At 61.1% G+C, this 12308-nt stretch overlaps 2 protein-coding genes across 2 annotated transcripts in view; one reads left to right on the plus strand and one right to left on the minus strand.

The window, feature by feature from the left end:
• Positions 1-449: 449 nt before the first annotated feature.
• Positions 450-7865, plus strand: ENH_00023910 (hypothetical protein, conserved; the record flags this gene model as incomplete). The annotated part of the gene is made up of 4 exons (XM_013584631.1): positions 450-1693; positions 1921-6638; positions 7109-7429; positions 7801-7865. 4 exons carry the CDS (start codon positions 450-452, stop codon positions 7863-7865), a joined length of 6348 nt encoding a protein of 2115 aa, XP_013440085.1.
• A 3797-nt stretch (positions 7866-11662) lies between these two features.
• Positions 11663-12308, minus strand: part of ENH_00023920 (hypothetical protein, conserved) — a gene marked incomplete at both ends in the record, with an annotated part of 8354 nt that continues 7708 nt past the window's right edge. The window contains 2 exons of the mRNA XM_013584632.1: positions 11663-12012; positions 12252-12308. The exon at positions 12252-12308 is cut by the window's right edge and continues 6 nt beyond it. Of these exons, the coding sequence (XP_013440086.1) occupies positions 11663-12012; positions 12252-12308 (407 nt within the window). The remainder of the gene's footprint in view (positions 12013-12251) is intronic.

Below are 12308 nucleotides of genomic sequence, written 5' to 3' on the forward strand. Positions count from 1 at the left end.
AGCAGCAGCAGCAGCAGCAGCAAGACCACCTGCAACGAAGTGCGATGAAAAAGTCCCTAGCAGCCTCAAGGCTTCTTCAGAAAGCAGCATATAACAATAGGGGCGTCAAGATCGGCTAAACCCTAAACCCTAAACCCTAAACCCTAGGCCCTAAACCACAAACCCTGGCAGCTGAAGCCTTGAACAGCAAAACCTCGAATTTGCCTGCATCAGTCTCAAGCTCTGCCTCACCTCTCAACAGCTTTTGGATATGGCATAGCTAGCAGCAGCAGCAGCAGCAGCAGCAGCAGCAGCAGCAGAAGCTCGGCTTCTTTGCACGCAGCTTTCCGATCAGTTGCGGCAGCAGCGGCAGACACAGGTACGGGGTCAACAGAGACAGAGCAGCAGCAGCAGCAGCAGCAGCAGCAGCAGCAAAAGCCGCGTTTGCGGAGCTAGAAAGCGGAAGCAAAATGTCTTCTGCAGCAGCTGAACCTGAACAGAGAGAACAAGCCATATTTTTCCAGCAGCAGCAGCAACAGCAACAGCAACAGCAGCAGCAGCCGCGGCAACAGCAGCAGCGACAGCAGAAGCAGCACCATAAGCAAGATGACACCTCAGAGACAGAGCAGCAGCAGCAGCAGCAGCAGCGGCAGCAGCACAAAGGGGACAACTCTCCATGGGGAGGGTCTGAGGTGAAGTCTGAGCAGCGTCGGAGGACGCAGCTGCAGCAGCAGCAGCAGCTGCTGCAGCAGCAGCAGCAGCCCCAACAGCAGCAGGAAGCTTACCATGAGCCTCTGCAGCTGCTGCAGAGGCAGACGCAAAGGGAGCCATCTGCACAAGAACCCGAGCAGCAACAGCAGCAGCAACCGCAGCAGCAGCAGCTGCTGCTGCTGCAGCGGCAGAGGCCTCGCACAATAGGCCACACTTCACTTAAAGAGGCAAGATCTGCTGCTGCTGCTGCTGCAGCTGCTGCTGCTCTCTCTGCTGCAGAAACACCCGAAGCGCTGCCGCGGGGCTTGAAGAAGGGCCTCAGTCTTCCGGCTAATCTGCCTGCAGCAGCCTCTGTGCTGCAGCAGCAGCAGCAGCAGCAGCAGCAGCAGTACAAGCAGCACCAAAGGCAGCGCCGCAGACTCATGCGCAGAATGCAGCCGCCCCCCCTGTCTCCAGCAAAAAGACAAATGGGGGACAGCACGGGAAAGGTCAAGGGGAAGCCGCTGGGAGCAGCAGCAGCAGCAGCAGCAGCAGCAGCAGCAGCAGCTGGAGGCTGCGGCAAGCAGCAGAGAGCGCAGCAGGCAGCAGCAGCCGCCCGCAGCGCAGCGCTGCAGTGGCCGGCGCTCGAGTCGCCCTCGTCAGACGGCCTTGCTGCTGCTGTTGCTTCGGAGCAGCAAGGTAAGCAGCAGCAGCAGCAGCAGCTCCTCCTGAGACAGCTGCCAGCGCGGCTGGCTCTGCTGCAGCAGCGCCAGCAGAAGCAGCAGCAGAAGCAGCAGGCGGCGCAGCAGGCCGGGCAGCAGCAGGCGTCACAGCAGCAGCAGCTGCAGGAGCTGCTGCAGCTGCAGACCCAGCGCCCGCAGCAGCTGCAGCAGCAGCAGCAGCCAGCCTTCTCTTACGGCACTCTTCGCAAGAAGCCGCCAAGCCGCTGGAAAAGGCCTTCGCCCTTTGGACTTCGAGTTGACTTTCCTGTCAATCCGCTGCTGCAGCCGCTGCTGCTGGACACGTGAGCCTGCCGTTGCTGCTGCTGCTGCTGCTGCTGCTGCTGCTGCTGCTGCTGCTGTTTTTGTAGTTGTTGCTGCAGCTGTCAGTGTAGGTGACGCTGCGGCCCTTCGTGCCTGTGGCATCTGCTGCCACATTTGATGCCGCGTTCAAGCTGCAGGTGTTGCTGCAGCAGCAGCTGCTGCTCCTGCTGAAGCTGCTGCTGCTGCTGCTGCTGCTGCGTCTTTGCAGCAACCCGTTCCTGGACTCACGACCAACTTACAAAGGCAGCACGAAGCTCTATGAAGTGCACATACAGAGAAGAGGCGAAGAGCTGCTGGAGGATGAGCAGCTGCAGCAGCTGCAGCTGGTCAAGAAGCCGCCGCCGCAGCTGCTGCTGCAGCACGAGCAGCAGCAGCAGCAGCAGCTTTTTCTGCCGCTGGAGAAGCAGCAGGAGCAGCAGCAGCACCTCACCCCATACGAACTTCTTGCTAGAATCCCCCGCAGCAGCAGCAACGGCGAAGCAGCAGACGAGCAGCTCGCAGGACAGCTCCTGCTGCAGCAAGGCTCAAGCAGCAGCAGCAACCATGCAGAGGTCCAGCCAGGCTACTGCTCTTGGATGGACGGCAGCAGCAGCAGCAGCAGCAGCAGCAGCAGCAGCTTTCTCGCAGCTAGACACTCCGTGGAGGGGATTCCTGAGGTCCCGCTGCGGCAGCCAACGGCACTTAGTCTCCCGTGTCAGCCGCTGCAGCTGCAGGAGCAGCAGCTGCAGCAGCACGAGCAGCAGCAGCGGCTGCAGCTGCAGCAGCAGGTGGATCACCAGCTGCAGCACAAACCTCTGCAGGGCCACGACACCTTGCCGCTGGGATGCTGCTGCCCTGCCCCGGACGAGCGCGCAGCACTGCAGCAGAAGCAGCAGCATCACTTGTTGCTGCTGCAGCAGCAGCAGCAAAGCCCATCTGCAGAACGCATGCACATCTTATCGCCGCTCAGCGGCAGCTTCCATCAGCAACAAGGAGAGTCTCCTGCAGCAGCAGCAGCAGCCGCTGCTGCTGCTGCTGCAGGGGCAGTGCTCTCCCCCACCAGCAGCGAAGAGGCTGCGGGAAATTCTTTTGGCGTCTGCTGCAGCAGCAAGGCTCCAGTGATGCTCTACGGCAGCAGCAGCAGCAGCAGCAGCAGCAGCAGCAGTGTCAGCAACTCTAACACAATTACCAGGGAAGGGTCCTCTTTAATGGATCTGCTGCAGCAGCTACCACCACCTACGGGGCAGCTACGCTGCAGCAGCGACAGCAGCAGCTGCTGCTGCAGGACTGGAAGCAGCTGCAGTTGCGGCGGCGTCAGCAGCAACTGCCCCCGGGTGTGTTCCACTGCTGCTGCTGCTTCCTATAGAAACCAGCAGCTGCTGCTGCAGCACGAGCCCCTGATGCACCAAGGACACCCCGTTACTACGCAGCAGCAGCAGCAGCAGCAGCAGCAGCAGCAAGAGCAGCAACACGACGACCAAGGCTCTGTACTAGAAAGGCATTGCTTCTCGGCTGACTTCTCTTTTGAAGGGCAACAACAACAGCAACAGGAGCAGCAACAGCAGCAACAGCAGCAGCAGCAGCAACAGCTCGTGCAGCAGCAGCCGACACTGCTGCACGAACACCACATGCTTGCGCTGCCAGAGAAGCAGCAGCAGACGAATGAGACCCAAATCTCACCCGCAGGTAATGGAAGTCCCCGCGAGTCATCAGCAGCAGCAGCAGCAGCCGCTGCTGCTGCTGCTGCTGCTAGCAGCAGCAGCAGCAATAGGCTAGATCAAGACGGGGCTTTACGAGGCACGGCATCTCTATGGGGGCTCCGCAAGTGGGAGACACAAGGCCCCTACACTTGCTACAGCAGCAGCAGCAACAGCAGCAGCTGGAACCGTAACGAGAGCAACAACTGCAGCAGCAATATCAACGGCAGCAGCAGCAGCAGCAGCACGGAGACCCCGTTTCCCCTAGACCGACGCGTCTCCAAATCAGCTCCTGCTGCTATCAGCAGCTATTATCCTGTCTCGTGGAGGCACCGAGAGGAAGCAGCAGAGATTCAGCTAGTCAGCAGCAGCAGCAAAGGCGGCAACAGCAGCAGCAGCAACAGCAGCAGCAGCAGCAACAGCAGCAGCAGCAGCAGCAGCAGCACTGCTCACACAAACCCTGTAGCGGAAGCCGACGCCATCGGCCCAGATCCCACAACAGCTCTTGGCGCAGCAGCTCCAGAGGCAGCCCCAGCTTCTGCTGCTGCTGCTGCTGCTGCTGCTGCGCCCAGCGGCCCCAGCTTCTGGAAGTGGCCTGGCGCTCTGCTGCTGGGGGGCCTCTCCCTTTTACAATCTGGACAAGTTGAAGAGAATGCGCCTCAGCGAGACTGCTTATGCGCGGCCAATTCAGCAGCAACAGCAGCAGCAGCAGCAGCAGCAGCAGCAGCAACAGAAAATGTTCACACGCTAGGCGACGCTGGCTTGGACCGCGGCGGTGCAGCTGAGGGCTTAGCGAGCAGCAGCAACGAGCTGCAGCAACATTCTACCTGGGAAGACCCAGTAGAAGCACCTTACAAGCAGCTGCAGCAGCAGCAGCAGCTGCAGCAGCAGCAGCAGCTGCAGCAGCAGCACCTGGTGCTGCAGGAGCAGCAACAGCAGCAACAAGGGCCCCAGCAACAGCAGGCTCAACACCCACAGCAAAACCTATATGAATTTCCCAACGCCAATGAAGAAAAGCTTGGGGATCAGCAGCATCAGCAGCAGCAGCAGCAGCAGCAGCAGCAGCAGCTTGCGCTGCAGCAGCAGCCCCTGGACCACGCCACTGCCTCGCAGCAGGAAACGGCTGACTCGGAAAATCCGTCACAGCAGAACCAAGAGCAGCAGCAGCAGCAGCTGCTGCAGCAAGACCAGCAGCAGCAAGAAGCAATCCAGGTGAACGGGGCGCAGTCAGTCCCTCTTTCCAAAAGCTGCGAGGAAGAAAAGCCGCAGCAGCAGCAGCTGCAGCAGGAGACGCTTGGGGAACTGCAGCAGGAGCAGCTGCTGAAGCAGCAGCACCTGGGACAGCAGCGGCAGCCGCAGCAAGAACAGAGACTGCAGGGGAGCCCCTGCACTTTCCTAGACGAGTACTATAGAAGCAGCAGCAGCAGCAGCAGCAGCAGTAGCAGCAGCAACTGCTACGTTGCCACCTCCCTTGGAAACGACTGGCCCCAAGGCCAGCAGCAGCAGCAGCAGCAGCAGCAGCAGCAGCAGCAGCAGCACCAGCTGCCCTTTGCTGTGCAGCCATCAGGGGCAGCAGAAGGCCACGGGCAGCAGCAGCAGGCAGAAGGCGTTGTGGGCCTCGGCAAAAAGGGCTCTAGCTCGCCTGACCCTAGTCTGGCAGCAACAGCAGCAGCAGCAGCAGCAGCAGCAGAAGCAGCAAGAAGCTGCTGCAGCCTTGAGGGGGCCAAGGCCGCTGCAGAGACTCTGGCCCTGCCTAGGAATGCAACAGAAGAAATAGGGCTCCGCAAGTACTCTGTGCTGCAGCTGCTGCTCTCCAGGGGCCCCATAGTTGCAGCAGCAGCAGCAGCAGCAGCTTCGGATGGCCAGCAGCAGCTTCTGCCAGCAGCAGCAGCAGGACAAGGCCCCGCTGCTGCTGCTGCCACTGCTGGTGGTGCTGCTGTTGGGGTGCTGCGCTTCACAGTGGAGACCCCTAGGGCGGCGACAGCGCCCAGCGGCCACGCAGCGTCAGCTGCTGCTGCTGCTGCTGCTGCTGCTGCTGCTGCTTCCAGCGAGGCCCTGCAGCAGCAAAAGTGCAGGTGGACCTTCACCGCGCTGCAGCAGCAAAGAAGACGCAGCGATGTGGGGGCCGCCGGCTGCCCCCCAGCTTCTCTGCGGCGAAGCCAGAGAGAGCTGCTGCCCCCCAAGTTGGCTGTGCGTGGCAGCCCCGCAAAAGTGGGCCCCTACTCCCCCCCGAAGAAGGCTGCTGCTGCTGCTGCTGCTGCTGCTGCTGCTGCTGCTGCTGTGGTGGGCGCAGCAGCAAGGGGCAGCGCGCACGCCCACAAGGGGCCCGCGTGGCAGCAGCGGGCGCTCACGCAGCAGCAGCAGCAGCTGGGGCCTCAGGAGCAGCCCCTGAAGGCTGCTGAAGTGGAGGTCTGTGCAGCAGCACCGCCGTCAGCTGCAGCAGCAGCTGCTGCTGCTGCAGCGGCTGCAGCAGCAGCTGCTGCCGCCGCCGTAGCAGGCAAGGGGAAGGGTGCCCTCAAGGCACAGCAAAAGAAGGCAAAGAAGTGGCCACTGGCTTCCCCAGCGCCTCTTGAGGTCCCCTGCAGCAGCAGCAGCAGCAGCAGCAGCAGCAGCAACGAGCTCCTTAGCTTCTCTCTGGGGCCACGCAGCAGCCCCGAGGGCCGTGCTGCCGAGGCAGCGGGGCCCAGCGTCCCAGAGCTTCCCCACCAGCAGCAGCTGCAGCAGCTGCAGCAGCAGCAGCTGCAGCAGCAGCAGCTGCAGCAGCAGCAGCTGCAGCAGCAGCAGCTGCACATGAACCAGCAGCAACACCTCCAGCAACAACAGCTCCAACAAGCTGGACCTTCGGAGCAGCTGCACCTGCAGCGGGAACAACTGGCAGAGCCACAGCCGCAGCCACAGCAGCAACAGCAACAGCTGCAGCAGCAGCAGCAGCAGCAGCAGCAGGACGCAGCCTCATGCGTGGGGCCGTGCTTCTTGGGACTCTCCGACTCAGCAGTTCTCCTCTGGAGAGCTGCTGCGCTGCAGGGAGATGCAGCAGCAAAAGAAAAGACAGAAGGGGGCCCCCCTGTTCCACAGAGTGGGGGCCCCCTCTTTGCCCCTGGCGGCGCTGTGGGGCCAGGGGCCCCCGTGGGCACTCCCGGGGGCCCTTCTTCAGCAGCAGCACCTGCTGCTGCTGCTGCTGCTGCTGCTGCTGCTGCTGCCGGTAGCTCCAAGCCACTAGCAGTCGAGGAAGCTACGGCTGCAGCTGCAGGTGCAGCAGAGCCTGTGGGGGCCCCCCTGTCCCGGCCAGCCGCTTCGGGGCGAGGCCCCGGGGGCCCCTGTGGGGGCCCCTGCGGGGCCCCCTGTGGGGGCCCCTGTGAGGGCCCCTGTGGGGGCCCCTGTGAGGGCCCCTGTGGGGGCCCTCTTGGGGCCCCGGAAGGAGGGTGCGCTTCGAAGAGCGGCGCTGCTGCTGCTGCTGCTGCTGCTGCTGCTGCTGCTCCACTTTCTGTGCTGCTGCCGAGCAGCAGGGGGCCCCCCGGGCTGGCGGGGGACTACCTCGACTTTCTGTGTTCCACCAGCATCATTGAGGCCTCGCTGCTGCCCCCCCAGCCCTCGCCGCCCGCTGGGATCGCTGGGATCGCTGGGATCGCTGGGATCGCTGGGATCGGATCCCCGGGGGCCTCCGCCCCACAGCAGTTCTTGGCGGCCCCGAGGGTCCAGGGTGCTGCGCCGCAGCTGCAGGCCATTTAGCTGCCAGCAAGCCACAGCAGCACCCCACAGGCCACGCCTGCAGCTTGCAGCAGCAGCAGCAGCAGCGGCTGCAGCAGCAGCAGCAGCAGCGGCTGCAGCAGCAGCAGCAGCAGCAGCAGCAGCGCGGAGCTCTCTTCATTCTTGAACAGGTGTTAATGGGCCTGAGGGCCTCATGTGGGAAAGGAGGAGAAGTGAGGGGCCCCCGGACAGCCGGGGGCCCCCAAAGGCGCCTTCGGGGCGCAGACAGTTTGGGGAGAAAAGTGGGGGAGAGGTTTGGCCTGTGGGGTCTTCAGGTGTACGTACACCTGAGGTGTACGTACACCCGGAGGTGTACGTACAGCCGGAGGTGTACGTACACCTCGCGCGTAGTGTGGGGCCCCGAGGCCGCTGCTGCAGCTGCAGCAGGAGCAGCAAGAGACGCAACACCACTGCTGAGCCTCAGCAGCAAATAGAGACAGAGGCAGCCTAACCTGCGCTGGGGCTCTCGATTTGAAACGGGCACGACGTGTCGGCTTGCCCTCCCTGCTGCAGCAGCAGCAGCAGCAGCAGCAGCAGCGGCAGCAGCAACAGGCAAAGCACTCAATGCAGCAATGACGACAGCAACGGCAGGAGCCGCGGCCGCATCAGCAACTGCAGCGACAGCAACTGCTGCAGCAGCAACAGTGTTACGCGCTGCAGTGCAGGGAGGGCTGCAGCAGCAGTAGCACTGCGAACGCAGCAGCAACTGCAGCAGCAGCAGCAGCAGTAGCAGCAGCGCTGCAGTGCGTCCCCTTTGCCTCCACTTTGTGGATTTATTTGCCAAGGCATGAACCGTTCCAGAGTTGTTGATAAGTTAGTAGATTTGTTGCTCTGCGTCTGCCCTTGCTGCTGCTGCTGCTGCTGCTGCTGCTGCTGCCGCTGCTGCTGCTGCTGAATCGATAGGCTCGTTGCTGTGCCAGCAGCAGGCGCTGCTGCTATATAAACACGGCCGCGCCGCTGCCCCGTCGCTGCTGCTACTGCCGCCGCTGCTGCTGCTGCTGCTGCTGCTGCTGCTGCTGCTGCTGCTGCTGCTGCTGCTTAGAGGCAGTCACACCGCAGCAACGCTGTTGCAGCTTCCTCGGGCCCGTGTAGAGAGCTGCAGCAAACCAGTCTGAAGCATAAAGAAGAGCTTCGCGCCACAGAGTAGGGAAGAATTTGAGTTGCTGCCGTTCCTGCTGCTGCTGCTGCTGCTATTCTTGCGAAGGTGATTCCTGTTGCTTCCGCTGCTCCTTTTGTTGCTGCTGATGCTGCTGCTGTTGCTGCTACTGCTGCTGCTCCTCTGGCGCTGTCCCCTGAACATTGTCTGCCGCTTTTCCCCACATGGGGAAGTCTGGGCACTTGCACGGGCTGCACGCTGCTGCTGCTACCGCCGCTGCTGCTGCTCTTGCTGCTGCTGCTGCTGCTGCTGCTGCTGCTGTTCCGTAAGCAGCCCTGTGAGGCCTCCGTCCCCGAAGGCCATCTCAGACCTGCTGCCTCTTGAAGGGGCTGCGCCCTAGAGGAAGATATAAAGTCAAATAAAAGGGTTGGCCCCAGGGCGAGCCATGCCTAGCAAAACCCTAAACCCTAAACCCTAAACCCTAAACCCTAAACCCTAACTCCCAGGCCTGGAGGCAAGAGTCCTTGGGCAAATAATGCCTAGAAAGAGCAGCAGTTGCTGCGGTAGCTGCTGTAGAAGCCAAGTGGCCCCCAGCTAGCTAAGTAGTCAAACAAACGGCGGCAGCTAGCAGGCGAGCTAGCTAGCTAGCTAGCTGGCTAGTTGAGTAACTAGCCAGCACGTTGGCAGCTAACTGGCTAGTTGGCAGCCTAGACAGCTACTTGGAAAACTGGACAGCCACGTGGCTAGCCGATTAACAACTTGGCTAGCTGGCTGGGCAATCAGCTAGCTAGCTAGTTGTGTGCTAGGGGAAAGGCTGCAGCCAATGTTGAGCAGCCAACACGACAGCAGCAGCAGCAGCAGCAGCAGCAGCAAAGGAAACAGCAAAGGAAACAGGCAGCAGCAAGACAAATACGGGCACCGGGGATCGAACCCGGGATCTTCTGCGTGTTAGGCAGACGTCATAGCCACTAGACCATGCCCGCGACGGGGCTGGCGGTCTCTTGCGTAATTGTTGTGCTGCTGCTGCTGCTGCTGCTGCTCGTACTGCTGTTGCTGCTGCTGCTGCTGCTGCAGCTACCCAGAAGGGACAGAGAACTAAACAGGGGCAGCTCCAGACAAAAGCCATCAGCTTGAAGGCGCAGCTGTAGGGCCCCATCGAGTGGCAGTTGCTGCCCTGCAACCCCGTGGCTAGCGACAGTTAGCCACAGCTAGCCACAGCTTGACGCAGCTAGCCACAGCTAGCCACGGCTAGCTGCAGCTAGCCACAACCAGCCACAGCTAGCCCACGGAGCCGCCGCTCGCAAATGCCAGCCACAGCTTGCCATAGCTAGCCACAGCCAGCCGCAGCTAGCCAGGGCCAACCACAGCTAGCCACAGCTAGCTGTGGCTAGCCGTGGCTAGGCACAGCTAGCCAAAGGTAGCTACAGCTAGCCGGTCAAGCGCCTTGAGGGTTGGCAGCGGACCAAACAAGGATGTGGCGCTCTTGTTTCCCACAAACAAATTGTGTGTAGAGCAGCAGCAGAGAATTTGCTGCAGTTGTGCTGCAGCCAAGTTTGGCCTTGCAGCAACTGGCTGGGGCTGGGTGCCTCGGGGGCCCCGCGGCGCCTGGCAGGGGTGGAGGACAGCAGGAACAGCTACGGGCAGCCCCTGCTGCTGCTGCTGCTGCTGCTACTGCTGCTGCTGCTGCTGCTGCTGCGCTTCTGCGAGGGCGCTGCTCCGGCTGCTTTCCTCTGGGCCCTACTTAGCTGCTGGGGGAGTTTTTGCATGCAGCTGTGCCAATTGCTGCAGCGCAGCTGTAGACCCACAACGCAGACAACCGGCAGCAGCAGCAGCAGCAGCAGCAGCAGCAGCAACAACAACAGCAGCGGCAACAGCGCCGCTGCGCAAAGCGGCAGGAAAAGCAGCTGGCCGCAATGCACAAGTGGGCCTGCGCAGCGAGCCATCGAATGGTTAACAGCCACTGCAGCAGCGGCTAGCTAGCTAGCTGCGGTGGCTGGCTAGCTAGCTGCGGTGGCTGGCCAGCTAGTTGCGGTGGCTAGCTAGCTAGCTGCGGTAGCTAGCTGGCTAGCTAGCTAGCTAGCTGCGGCGACTCATGAAGCTAAACAAACGGGAAGTCAGCAGATGGCGAAGAGGAGAAGCAAAAGTGACAAAAGAGTCCGCTGCAGGGCTCCCAGTCCGCGGGGGCTCAGCCGCAAAGGGCAAAGAGGCGCATGCACCGCGTAACAGCAGCAGCAGCAGCAGCAGCAGCAGCAGCAGAAAGCTGCAGCAGCTAGCAAAGGCTGCTCTAGGGTCCTGCTGCTGTGGCCCCCTGAGGGGCCCTGCTCTGGGCCTTGCGTATCTCCCGCTGCAGCAGCAGCTGCTGCTGCTCGTCGCTGAGCCCCTGCAGCAAGAAGCAGCAGCAAAACGAGCAAGGCAGCAGCCATGGCTGCAGCACCAGCGGCCCACACAAAGGCTGCGAGAGCAGCAGCAGCAAAATACAGAAAAGGTCTCTTTTGTTTCATTTATTTTTTTTAAAATGAAACAAAAAGAAACCCCAAAAGGTTTTTAGGCAGCACAGAAGCACCCCTTAAACTTCTCAGCCGCTTCGCCTTTTTGTTTTTCTTTAAATCCATCTAATCAAATATAAATTGTTTATTTTCAACAGGTTCTGGAAAATAAAATAAATATAATAACAATAATAATAAGACTAATAATAATAACAATAATAATAGTAACAATAATAACAGGTGGCACCTTAATCAGATAATAGAGGCAAACGAAGCAGACAGCAGATAACGCAGACGGAGCCTCAGGGCGGCAGCAGCAGCAGCAGCAGCAGCAGCCGCAGCAGCAGCAGCAGCAAAGGAGGAGACGAAGAGAAACTTCAAAGAAAGTCAACAGCAGCAAACAGCTATTTGCTGCTGATCCCCGCAGCCACTTACCCGCCAGACACCCCAAGACAAGTGCACCACATGAAACCCTGCAGCGAAAGCAGCACCCATAAATGAGAGCAGCAGCAGCAGCAGCAGCAGCAGCAACAGCAGCAATGAAGGTGCGAGCAAATAAGACGAGTAGATGGCGTCCTACGGTTGCCCCGAATGCACCATTGTAAACCCTAAACCCTAAACCCTAGGCCCTATAAACCCTAAACCCTGAGCCCTAAGCTCTCCAATTCAGCCAATCTGCCTGGCTCAAAAAAGCACTCAGAATACGCCTGCCCGCGCTGCTGCACGGAGCAACTGCGTCCTTGCAGCAGCAGCAGCAGCAGCAGCAACAGCAGCAGCAGCAGCAGCAGCAGCGCCCGCATCCTACCTTGCCGCTTCAGGTGGCGGTGCTTCAGCACGGAGGGCCCCAACGGAGAAGCAGCAACCCCAGCCTTCTGGGGGGCCCCTTGCAGCTGCGCCTCGGCGTGGCACAGCAGCGCCACTTGCATGCAGCTGCTGCTGGCCCCTTCAGGGGCACTGGGGCCCCCAGAGGGGCCCCCAGCCAGAGGGGCCCCCAGAGGGGCCCCCAGAGGGGCCCCCAGAGGGGCCCCCAGAGGGGCCCCCAGAGGGGCCCCCAGAGGGGCCCCCAGAGGGGGCCTCAGTGACACTCTGGAGGCCCTCAAGGGGGCCCCCAGAGGACTCTTCAAGGGGGCTGTTTGGGGCCCCCCTTGGGGGCCCCCCGGGGAGGCCCTGGGTGGGACTATCAGTGGGGCCCCCAGAGGGGCCCCCTTGCTGCAGCGGCAGCTGCAGCAAAACGTCTATGAGGTGCCCCGAGGCATCAGCCCTTAGCTTGGAGTTATAGCCCAGTGACTGCAGAACTGCAATGGGCCAACATAAGCAGCAGCGCCTAAACCCTAAACCCTAAACCCTTAACCCTTAACCCTAAACCCTAAGCCCTTGCTTAGCCCGCGCTTCGCAGTTTGGGGTGCTGCGTCAGAGCCCAACCCGAAGTCAATTCTTGAGCCTAGAGCGCAATTCCATACCCCTAAACCCTAAACCCCAAACCCTAAACCCTAAACCCTAAACCCTAAACCCTAAACCCTAAACCCTAGCCCACCGGCGGCCACGTGCTCCGCAAAGTTTGCAGGATGCTCCTCGAGCTGCAGGGCCCAGA

The sequence above is a fragment of the Eimeria necatrix genome, genomic scaffold (assembly GCF_000499385.1).
Source record: "Eimeria necatrix Houghton genomic scaffold, Enh_scaff186, whole genome shotgun sequence".
In the NCBI taxonomy this organism is placed as follows: domain Eukaryota; phylum Apicomplexa; class Conoidasida; order Eucoccidiorida; family Eimeriidae; genus Eimeria; species Eimeria necatrix.